Source organism: Oenanthe melanoleuca, chromosome 6 (assembly GCF_029582105.1).
Source record: "Oenanthe melanoleuca isolate GR-GAL-2019-014 chromosome 6, OMel1.0, whole genome shotgun sequence".
Lineage (NCBI taxonomy): Eukaryota > Metazoa > Chordata > Aves > Passeriformes > Muscicapidae > Oenanthe > Oenanthe melanoleuca.
This window is the reverse complement of record NC_079340.1, coordinates 17,493,405-17,505,726: the sequence shown is the minus strand read 5'-3', so window position 1 is coordinate 17,505,726 and position 12,322 is coordinate 17,493,405. Positions and strand designations below refer to the sequence as shown.

The 12,322-nt window shown below is 37.1% G+C and overlaps 1 protein-coding gene across 8 annotated transcripts in view; it reads right to left on the bottom strand.

Moving 5' to 3' along the window:
- MAPK8 (mitogen-activated protein kinase 8) overlaps positions 1-12,322 on the bottom strand; it is a 43,399-nt gene that overhangs the window by 10,951 nt on the left and 20,126 nt on the right. For all 8 annotated transcript variants that reach the window (XM_056494612.1, XM_056494613.1, XM_056494616.1 and 5 more), the window contains 4 exons: positions 10,083-10,212; positions 8,815-8,873; positions 8,551-8,689; positions 3,702-3,867 (listed from right to left, as the gene is read on the bottom strand). In XM_056494612.1, coding sequence (XP_056350587.1) covers positions 3,702-3,867; positions 8,551-8,689; positions 8,815-8,873; positions 10,083-10,212 — 494 coding nt within the window. The remainder of the gene's footprint in view (positions 1-3,701; positions 3,868-8,550; positions 8,690-8,814; positions 8,874-10,082; positions 10,213-12,322) is intronic.

Genomic DNA, 12,322 nt, shown 5'->3' with positions numbered 1-12,322 from the left:
AATTCCACTAAAATTGCAGGAAATATTCTAAAAGCAACTAAGTAAAATGACCTGTAAAAATATTGCCTATTGAAACAGTTCAAATTTTTAGGAGAATTAATTAGGTATTACATAGGAATATAAAGTATTTCCTAGAAGTCAGATTACCATGCATCTCTCTCTCACTTTAAATAAAAAGCAAACAGAATCAGTAAAAGATCACTTAGAATTTTAGAGGATCAGTTAATGACAACATTAGTATGCTCCTAGATTTTCAGTTCAGATAATTTGTTTTAAAATATTTCTCCAGTTTGCTTAAATAACATTTTATACAAAAGAAAAACTCAAAAGCAATTATATAAAAATGAAATACGCATTTTCTACATTTCCTTAAAATAAATCACTCAGAAGACATACAGATGCACAAGTTTACTTTTTACAGGTAAGCCAATTTCTTTTGCAATTACTTTCAGAGGTATTGTTAATTCCATATGCAAAAATTCTTGAAGTCATAACAATGAAATGTTATTATTATAAATACTTTGTCAAATATGACACTGGAATTTCAATTAAGCAGATAAGAGAGGGATTTAAGTGACAACAATAATATAGTAAGAATTATTTGTAGATGTTCTGAAGGAGCTCAATAATGTCAAGCAATATTGCTTCTTATTTTTCAATATTTTTTCTCCTTTATTTGTAAGTTCCTCTAAAATAGTATCTAGATAATATGATAGGAGATCACAGTTGTGCATATTAATAGGTCAAAATTAAGGGCCTTGCTCATTTAAAAAAATATTGTCAACGCCTTAGTTGAGTGCTCTTTTTCCTTTAAAATCTTTTTAAAAATACTTAAATACATATTCTTTGGCTTAGAGACTCAGAGAAGCCATGTTTTGCATTTGACTTCTTAAATAAAATTCTGAATGTTGACTTTTTGATCTGCTAAACAATCTGCTGCCATCACTACCCAAAATATATCCAAATCTCTTATAATTAGCTGTGTCCAACATGATAAAGTTACCATTCTTCTGGTATCCCTACAAAACCAAACTTGAGATGTTTTGTAGTGTTTTGATTTGCTGCTTCATTAAATCAAAAACCTGTCTAATTACAGGTCTCTAACTTTTGTAGCAAGCTAAACTAATGCTACTGTGAATACTTTTACAGAAGACTAAAATCTCATCACAGATTTGAAAACTACTTTAAAAAATCTATTGCTGTCATAAGGAGTGCATTTTATTCTTAACAAGCCTGTGAAGTGAACTTACTGATTTTTATAATTCTAAGAGAAAGAATACCATGTGAAAATGAAGTTTACACCCAATCTACCTAGTAGGAAATGTAAAAGTAGTTGATTTAGAGTGTTTAGGGCTTTCCATGTTTTTCAGAGGTTCCTTCCTGATAGTCATGGACATAACAGTGCATAAACCTGTTAAGGAGGATGTACATTAAAAGTTCTGATGTCCTTTAGTTGGCTTCTGTGACACCCAGAAACATCCTTTGCTAACAAGCCCTACGTAAAAGTTAACTCTATGTATTTGTTTGGTCCCCTTGCTAGTTTTAAAACAATTGAAGATTTTATATCTGTGTAGTATAGCACCAAAAAGTTACTCTGCACTACATTATCTCAGTCATCAAAATAGACATTGCAATCCTCCCAAAAGTTCAGCAGGGCACAAACTGCAGGAAACTGCCAGGCAACCCAGTAACCATTAGCTAACTGTCAATTTTCAATATTTAACTCTGCATTACATAAGTTCCCAGTTAATTTAACTATGGGTGTCATGGGCTATAACAGGCATCAATACTAACAGGTGAGGCTCCTGGACAGTCCATGGTTTTTACTGTAAGTGCACCCTTGATACCCATCTCCCTGTCATGGCAGCTCCACAAACTCCTTGGCTGAGAAGACTTAACAGCTCAGATAAACTACCTTTTAATGAGAGCAGTATGTATGGAAATGCAATTGTCTTTGGACTCACTCCATACATTTACATTCTCCAGAAGTGCCACTCTCACTTCAATGACCATGTATTTGGCTTTGGGAAGACATGATAGTTTTTCAAATAAAAGTAAATTACTACTTATGAAGCACAACACAACTCATGCTTTCATAAGGAACAGGATTGTCACAAGCTTGACAGGATACTCTAGACCACAATCTATCTAACTCTAGTAGAGAAAATAATGTTTCACACTTCTGCAACCCAAAAGAGAAAAATTTAAACTGGGCAAGCTGAGTCAGAAAACTTGTGACTTTCATTTCATCAATTCTGCCCTCTGTAAGGCAGCTGCATGACTCAGTACTGCAGCTTTAGGTACTTTTCTTTAATGTCTCTTAAATAGCCAATATAAAGTCTTGGAGGAAAAAAAGACAAACTTAAATTTGCAAATCTCGAAAACTTTAGGAATTAAAAGAAATAACTGACTTGCTCTACTCAGCCTGTGGTTCCTAAATTACTGGAAAAATGAGTCAGCCATTGAGGACATTTGAAGAAATTTACATCCTCTCATGCACACTAACAATCCAAACAAATAATAATCACAGTCTTGCAATAAATATCCACTCTCATTCCCTTGAGCTGGCTTCTTTCATTGCTAGCACCATTCACACCCAGCCTGAAGTCAATGCTGCAATGGTGTGCAGTTGCCAGGCAGGTTTGCAGACTGTATCAGGAATGCTGAAAGGAACAGCAAGCCCCAGTTGTGACAGAGGTGAGGAGCCACACCCCACATCCCCAGGAGGCAGCTCAGGGTCTCTCTGGAAGCGTGGCCAGCAGAGTTTGACACGCACACAGTGACCTGTGGGCACAGCCAGCCTGAGGTGCTGACAAGTGAAACCAGGGAGCTGCCTGAGCACAGGGACAGCACAGCAGGGAATGGCAGCAGAGCCAGGCTGCTCCAAAGGAGTGACAGGAATGACACATCACTTTGTTCTCCTAATGGGGACCACCAGCTGCTTCCTTGAAGGTGCAATGTACTTGGTGATGTGTTTCCCTCAAATGACAAACCTTTTTTATTTTCCTGTAGAAGATACTGAGAGGCAGACTGGTCACAGATAGAGTATGGTGGAGAGGAAGTGTACACAAAGTAAAATTCCCTTGGAATTTGTCACAGACCTCAAAGAATCTGATGCACCAGGACAGTACTCTCTGCGTGCTTGTCTCAAGCATGTTATTGAGTTTTTCTTCAGCACCATTAAGAATGTAATGCAAAAGGCTTAAAGGAGGCTGGTTTTAATAAAAAGCAATCCACAGTAGGTAATCTTAGCTTGTTTGTTCCTCAGTAGACTTTATGCTCCCTACTTCCTGAAAGGCCATACCCAATACAGTTATTTAGCCTTGAACTTGGTACACATATCTACTGATGAATTACAATTTACATCTTCATCAGGAATAAAGTCAGATGAAGGTATATCAAAGTACATACCATTTATTAAGAAAATGTATTTCCAGTTCTTCCTGTATGTCATGCAATCTGCCAAGGAAGTTATTTAAATTTTTAAACAAACAAGGCCCTCAATTTCTTATCCTATTAAATGCAAACATTTTCTAATGGGTTGAATTAAATAAACAAATTGGTGTATCCAGAATCTGCATTTTGGTCACGAGACTAATTAATAAAATTTCCACAGCTTGAAAAAAACATTAACATGTAAAATGTGGTGTGCCAAACAAAAAAAAATAAAGCTATGCCAAAGAAAGACTATATTTGCTGACCGTTTTCTTTGTATCCCATCCCTAGGATGACCTCTGGTGCTCTGTAGTAACGAGTCACTACATAAGGCGTCATCATAAAACTAGTTCCTGCAGTTCTGGCCAGTCCAAAGTCAAGAATCTTCAAAGTGCAGTCTGACTTTACTACTATATTACTGGGCTTTAAATCCTTTAAAAAGAAACATCATATATGACTGCTAAGAGAAGCACAAAGTACTCTGTGGTTCACATTTTAAAAAGATAATATTGCTAACATTAAATCCCACGCACACAACTAGGTTATTGCTATAACTGCAGCTTTTTTCCCCTTGCATTAATTTATGTGCATTCAGCAGATTACAGAATTAATTCCTTTATTGTGCTTGTAGATTTTTATAGCAATTAAAGAAGGGAAATACAACCAGCATTACAAGATATTAGCAATGTCTGAAATAAACTGAGGTTAGTAGGAAGTATAGTTAGCTCTGAGGAAAGGTCTAGAAACTGCTCACTGGAACAATAATTATTACTACAATGCAGAACACAAGTAACATGACAATCACTTCATTCAATAATCATCTTGATACAAGAATTACTAGAATTATAATGAATGTAAAAGGTTTATTTGCTAATTGAGGTTACATTACCTCTTTTGAACCAATATATTTCTCTGAACAGAAAGGAAATCTCCATGCCCACATGGTTTTAGTTTCCAATTTACGACTTGGTTTTATACTAAGTTTGGCAACCAAACCCAAAAAGGCACCATTGAAAAACTGCCAAAAATTAGCAATCATTAAATTGGAGTGGAAAATACTGACATAGCTTCAGATCATTTTGGTTAGCAAGATGGCAACTGTTCTCTATACTTGAGCCCTACTGACAATAGTGGCTTTGCAACATTTATACAAACACTACACAGGCTTTCTCTGCCATCGCCTCAGCAGGATCTTACACACATTTGAATGCCACAGAGTAAATATTACAGAGTACTTCAGAATAACTTTGCAATCATAAAATCATTCACAGCACACAGGACAACACAGATAAGACTAAGATACTTCCTGCCCACACTCTGCTGAGATTAATGAGAGAAAAACCTGAGATGTGACAGAGGACTCCACCACTAGAGCTGCAAGCATTTGATAAGTAGCCCTATCTGTCATTGTTTCTTAAAGACTTAAAGGTGGATATCTGCAAGATTTATGTAGTTTTCATTTCTACTTGGATGGCTTACAGCAATCTCCTCATAATGCTAAGAAAACTGCATTAAAGGTAAAGAGGAAAAAACTAAGAGTTCTAGAACAACAGAATTTTAATAACTAGTTAAAAGTCGTGTATATGTATATATTCACACATGCCTTTCCACAGGGACTCTGCAGACAACTTTAGCTTAAAACACTCTCAAACACCACAAATTAATTTAAGTTCTGTGAGGCCTTCTGGTCATTTAATATGCACGTTTCAGATTCTATTACAGTCCTTTTTATTGTCAACTTTATTTCTGCACACTTCTATTATTTTCAGGATATTCACTGCAGAATGCCAGGCACATGCTCATGGTATTAACTACCCTCATCCTTCCCAAAGCTGCAGGATTAACACTCAAAATGTTAAGAGATCTTCTCTTTGCTTACCAAATGCTGTCCATCCTTATTTTTGAACACCATGTAGCTGTCATGAAGCCTAGGATCAAAATGATGAATTGACTTACACTACATTCAAATTCATGCAGAGATGCAAAACCTGCATCTGTTAAAAATATCTTCTGTTAAATAAACAGAAACTCAAAAGCTCCTTTGGGAGTGATCAAATTAATTAGGATGGATAAATATAACTAGAACCTATAGCAGAAAATCTCTCACTGAACCATGAAAATGTAAAATGTCAGTGCTCAAGAAACAGATTCTTGCATGGCCGTCTCCCCATCAGCCAGACAAGGAGACAGGGACATCTCTGGAGGGTAATTCATGGCTTCTGTGGGCTTTTCTCTTTCTAAGACAAGATTTGTGAAGGGCATCTGTAATTAGGCCCCTTTGTGAAGTACTCAAAATCAGGCAGGATTCAATGTTTGAGAGCCTCCACGCGAGACTAATGAGACACTCTGTGTCCCTCAGGAAGTCAGTGAGGCACAACTCTGAAATACTGATCATTCATCCTCAGATTATGAAATATAAATGAACGTGTACTCCTATATTGGCTGGAAATTGCATCTCTGCAAAATGTTTGGAACACAGTAATGTTGATTTGCCAACATCTGTTAAAGTCAGTGTAAAGTTATGGTCAAATCTTTACCCATTGATGTAGCAAACTAAGTTTGCCACTACAATTTCAAGGTGACTGGAACTCTTTGTGTTTGATGTCTGCTTTGTTCCATGTCTCTAGCTTGCTATTAAAAAAACCCACTTATTTCTATGGCAAGTAGTATCAGTGCTGTAAGGCACATACACAGATTTTTGTGATTTCAGTCATTCAACAAGCCTTGAAAAAGCTACTAAAATGCTGAGATGACCACTGAGATTAGCTATGCTATAAGCTGAAGAACTCAGTCAAAAAACAGGTGAAACTACCAATACCAAAAAAAGCTTAAAAGACCACTAAAGTAGAGCATTAGATTCATAGCCAGAATGCTCCTTGGGCAACCACAGGAGCTCAGGCTATGTTGAAGAAGCTTCAATAAAGTAATTAGCTCTGGACATTAAGGACTGGTTCTGAGAGCCCAGAAGAGTGGTACAAAGAATTACCACTGCAGCCACACGGTCTGTGTGACACTTCCCTCTGCAGGCCATCTTCCTGGTACTCCAAGGTTTTCTTCAGCTTCCTCCACAGAGGAACAACACTTTGATACTTTGCACCTTGAAGTAAAAAAAGGCACAATGCACACAGCAGATAACACTTAGAATGCACTCAATCTTCTAACAAAGTCTAAGGAGGAGCTGTCAGCTGAAAATCTGCCAGGAAGACATGCAAGTGAAATGTCCTTCAAAAGATCTGTACATGTCCTTTAAAAGCATTCATGAATACATATGGTGCTATTTACATAGCAATTGTATTTAGTTTCTTTAGGATAGTTCATCCCTGTATGATAGGAAGCATTTCAAAGACTGAACCTATATTTACAGAGGCAGGAATTCTATCCTCAAAGCTGTCTTTACTCTTGACCAGCTACCTAAGTAGTTACTTCTTTTCTGCAAATGTAAAAATGTTTAAATTTATCCACAACTTCTACAGAATCAATGCCCACTTCAGTGGAGTACAAACTACCCTGAGGCAAATACACTTTTAGAAGCTCCTTTAAGCTTGCGCTAAGATCCACAGAGAGACATTCTTACTTTACTTAATCTAACATGTCCAAACAATATACTGTGTTCTGAAAGTAAAAAAGGCCTAGGAAAATCCACAGCATTAAACTTGCACACCTAAGTAGTGAAGAGGAAATGTGAAACTGCATGCAAACCATTATTTCAGACCCACAGATGTTCACATACATTAGAACACCACAGGCTGCATGATTTCAGTCACAGGCAATATAGTATTGCAACACAACCTAGTTTTGCCAAGCATTCCCAGAATAATGCAAAAAGCCCAAGTGATCTATCTAAAATGCCCACAGGCAGACCAAGCAGCATCAGGTACAATGCCTGGTTACAGGCAATGCTTCTCCCTTCCTTGCCCATCTCTTAAACACAGCAGTTCAGGGAAATTGCATCAAGAAGGAAAGTTTCACCTGCATCTCTGAGCTCCTCACTGGAATGAAGTAGCTGATGAGTACTAGAACTAACCAAGCAAAAGGAAGCAGTATTTGCCCATTCAAGCTCTACTTTCTACTCAAATAATTTTCCCTGTTTCCCTGGGAAAAGATGGCACACTGAAGAGGAGTGTCAGACTGCAGATCCAGCTTGCAGACCATTCAACACCCAGTCACAATGTGGTGAACCACTGATCTGGACAAGCATCCTAACACAGGATTCCTAACACAATTCCTGTGGTAGTGCACAGAACTGCCATTTGTCATCTGCTTTTCTGTGCACATCGTGAAGAAGACTGTGCAGTAAGGACTGAAACCACCCCACATCACTAAGGTTAATTAACTCTTTTCTATTGCTTCAGAAATGAAAACTTCTCAAACTCAAAAAATTCACAATGAAAAATGTAGTACTACAAAAATACAAGCTTATGACTTCCCAAACCGACAAGATTATACTTAAAAAGTTACAACCTGAAAATCCCAAGCAATCTTTAATCTGTACACCACTACATATGAGATGCTCAACTTGAACAGGCAACTTTATATCCAAAATCTCTTGACTAGACTGCAACACACACATGCCATTTAAAAAGCTGTAGTCAGTTTTGCCTGTTAACCATTCACCTGAGCAAACAATTTGTCACACACAGGTGTTGGAATCCAAGCTCCAATTACAAGTCTTTATCATCATCTTCTTATCTGGAGATTTCAGATAATTAGTAATTACTCTGCTAGCAAAGGAGCAGAAAAATGGGCAGTTCTTTCAAAAGATGGGGTTTCAGGTTTGGTTACCAAAACAATAAAGGCAGAGACATTTCCAGATATCCTTTCCTGCCATGACTACTAAACTGGAACATTATACAGAATTAGAGGAGGTAATGTAACTCACTGCAAAAATCTTCAGTTTGCTCTGTGCAGATTGTTATCAAATCATTTAAACATTCAAAAGGCTCATTCCAGAATTGTCCTGGAAAAAGGTGTGATGATTTCCTTTCAGCTTTCTCTCCCTGCCTATGGGACAGGCTATGAAACATTCTTAATGTTCCTATTTCTAACTTATTTTATCTTTTAAACACTCAAGATAAAACCTGGTGCGATGCAAATTATATAGTTTAGTTCACTTACCCTATGAATAATGCCAGCTGAATGAAGATGTTTGATACCACACAGCATTTGATAAAGAAGATAGGACATTCGTTCATGGTCAAGCTCCATCTGAATCACCTGGCAGAGATTTGCATCCATGAGCTCCATCACTATGTAGCTTATGAAGGGAAAAAAAAATATAATCAGATAATATTGCCATTTTACTGTATTCTTTATCTTGCTCATCTTTTCATACGAATACTTTAAAAATAAATTCGCAGCTTTAGCTCAAATCTGACTTACACATCTTGAAATTCTTCCAGGGATTTCTGTGGTGTGAACACATTCAGTAGGCCGATTATCTGCAAGGAGGGGGAGAGGAAGGGTAATTGTACCACAGCAATAGCAAAGTTCCAGATTCAACATTTCACAACTAGTAACTATTATTCTGATATTAACCTCCAGGTATACACTGAAGCTCAAGATGCTCAGTAGCTCAACCAGGCCTAACATGATGTCAACAGATATAATGATTTTGGAAGGAGTATTTTCCTCCACAAATCACAGAATCTAAAGACATTCTGTGTGTTAACATGATGATATTCAAATATTAAAACCTAAGGAGCTTAGTCACTCTTCCCCTTCCTCCTACTTTTAGTTTGAAGATCTGGTAAGATTTTTTTTTTGTACATGAGGAATAATAAAATTAAAACTTGACGAAGACTCCCTAAAAGATACCACTTTGCCAGTGACAGAGGTGAAAAAACAACTTCATCCAAACAGAAAAACAGGTTCTTACAGCTGCTTTAGGACATTTTGCATTAAGAATGGATAGGAAAGAGGCCAAACTACTGCTCATCAAGAATCAGGCAGGCTTGCAATATTTTATCATCATACAAATTATGCTATTAGGTGGAATATCCTTCAGAGAATCCACATATAAACCAACCCTGAGAAAAATTACAAAATCTAGACAAAAGCTAGAAGATAGAGTAAGTTTCTATGACACACTCTGTCCCTAGCAGCCAGGATAAAATTTATCTTCCTGATGGAGGACTAAAAGAAAAGATAAAGAAGACTCTCACATCTGACTCTGAAAGAAGAAGGTAATAAAAGCCTTCTGCAGTTCAACTCCAATAAATTTTTCACATATTTGCTCCCTATTTCCATGATCTTGTCTACTGCACAGCTTCATAAACACTGGACAGCTACTGCTGTAACAGCACAAGATTCCAAACTCATTCATGCACCAAGGGGAAAAAGGTATTACAGCCTATTTCTTTTTTCTCCTGTTTAGCAGCAGGATGCACTTACCAGCCATGGAACTCTTACTTGACAGCTGTAAATTTCAGCAATGTAACACTGACTCCCTTGTTGAGTTTGAAGTGGGTATTTAAAGACTGGGCAGGTATTAAAACTAGCCAAAAACAGCTCTTCTGCAAGACCCTTCTGTACTTATCATGGAGGTACTATCATGCAGTGGAAATCTCCTCTTAAGTCCTTTTCCAGATTTTTACAAAGGATAACCTCCCAGCTAATTCTCCACCATCTGAAGCAGGACACGCACTCACATTTTTGTGATTAACGCACTTCATAAGAACGAGCTCTCTGTAGGCTCTTTTAGCGTGGGTTTGGTTCTGAAACGGTCGGCTTAACTTCTTGATTGCAACATTCCGCTCCAGGATGGCATCATAAGCTGCACTGTAATTAAAAATAACATTATTACATCTCCAGTGTCAAGGTCTTTTAAGCTGTGGCAGTTGCAAACATTTTCAGCGAATTTGTTTCATGTCTGCAGAAAATGCAAATTTACAGTGTTATCCAGGTTTAGGAATGTGATACAGCAAAGTGCTCTTGTGTGCTCAGTGATTCTAAATTTAAAAATATTTCCCAGTTTCAGAGCATTAACACATGACAGTCTCTAAAATATAATGCAGTATTTCTGCTTCCAAAGATGCTGAGCTCTTGCCACTCACTGGCACTCAAGAACAGACCATCTAAAAAAGATCCAAAACACTTCAAACAGAAAAAGCACATCAATTTTACATAAAAACTTCACACTAAAAGGGAGAAGGCAGGAAAAGCAGGTTATAGAAAGGTCACATGCTTTCACTTATGTAGTTGCTTAATATTCTGATGACAATGACAGCAAAGTCAAGACAAAAAAAATACTAAGAAAGCTTTAGCCTCTAGATGTCACTGGCTTTAACTTGGTGATAAAAAAAAAAATTTTGTTTGCAGACTAATGCCAAGATTGTCATACGATGCAGTGACACAGGCTGTTTAACTGATGAAGACTGTTACTGGAGACAACTCCCTTACATATCACATTTCCATGACAGGAAGGCATGGCTTGTTTTTCCTGTAAGATCTAATACAACAGCTGACTGCCATGCAGACTTAGGAAATATTTATCAGTTACTAAAAAAGTCTCAGCAGGAAAAATATTATTTTCTTGTCTCTTCTCAAGAATGGTACTGAAATCAAATGAAGAATATTTGCCAGTAAACAGTAGCATCTATTAAATCTAACTCACTACTTTAAGAAGTATATAGGCTTGAATGATTTGTAGTTTATCATCAACAAAACCTCTAGACACCACTAAAGAAAAAAATGGGAACAACATGTACTGGTAACTTTCTTTGATGCACATTTTCCACTATATCTGGAATTCCCCCACCTGCCCCAAAGATAAGGATTATTTTGGCTGCCAAATGGGACTCCTGTTCTAATATTTAAACTTCTGCATTCCCTGTACGTAACAGCAGCCTATTTCAGTATCAGACCATCTACTTAATATTCCTCCAAATGAAGCTGGATCAGTTATTTAAAAAAAAAAAAAAAAAAAAAAAAAAGGGAACAAATACAAACCATCACACTGACAACAAAAACTCCAATCTAAAGAATTGCACTGTATGGAGATACATGGGGGCAAGATTAAACCACAGTCCTCATCTGGGTAAGCTGCGATTTAACTAAAAAGGTTTCAATTACCACTAGCAGCAATTACAGAATAGCCCTAGAGTAATTACATGGTCAGTTTTGGGATCTCAGCTCTAGGAAGGGCAACAGATTCAGAAAACAGGCAGTAGTAACATATGACTGGCCATTAGAAGGACAGTAATAACATCTAAAGCTTTTACTGGCATTTCTATAGCAACAAACTAGCCAAGCAACTGTCTACATCCTCAGTATATTAAAACACATGCAAACAAAATTCAGATCAGTTTTTCTGTTACTGCTAGTTAATACCAGTAAGTTTAATGCCAGAAGCTATAATTTCAAAACCAACTCATTCTAGAGTTCTTTCTTCAAGTTTCCATTTACACTTACTACATTGTTTTATTAATCCTGCTAAAACACAAACGTGAATTAAAAACCCACCTATACCACACATTCTTTTCACACTGATCAAGACAAGATCAAGGTAGTAAATAGGTGACAGAATTGACATTATGCTTTCCCTTAACTTTCTCTTCCTTGACGTTTTTTGTATTTTTATGTACCTGGTTAATATCTTAAGTGTTACAAACAACTGAAAAATCTGCAAGGTCCTGTGATATTTACATATTTCTCAAACATTGAAGAAAGCTTCCAGGAAGGTTAAACCAACATTTCTCTTTGAGGCAATGCCACTGCACAGGAAACTGTACCTACAAGCAGCTAGTGGCTAACAGCTTAAATCAACTGGACACTTTACAGCCCACACAGCAGCGCTCCTATTCAAAGGATGACACTGTCAAGTCATACTTTCACAAACTGCATCACAAACCCACATGTGACAGCCAGCATCCCAAATGTCCACTCACTG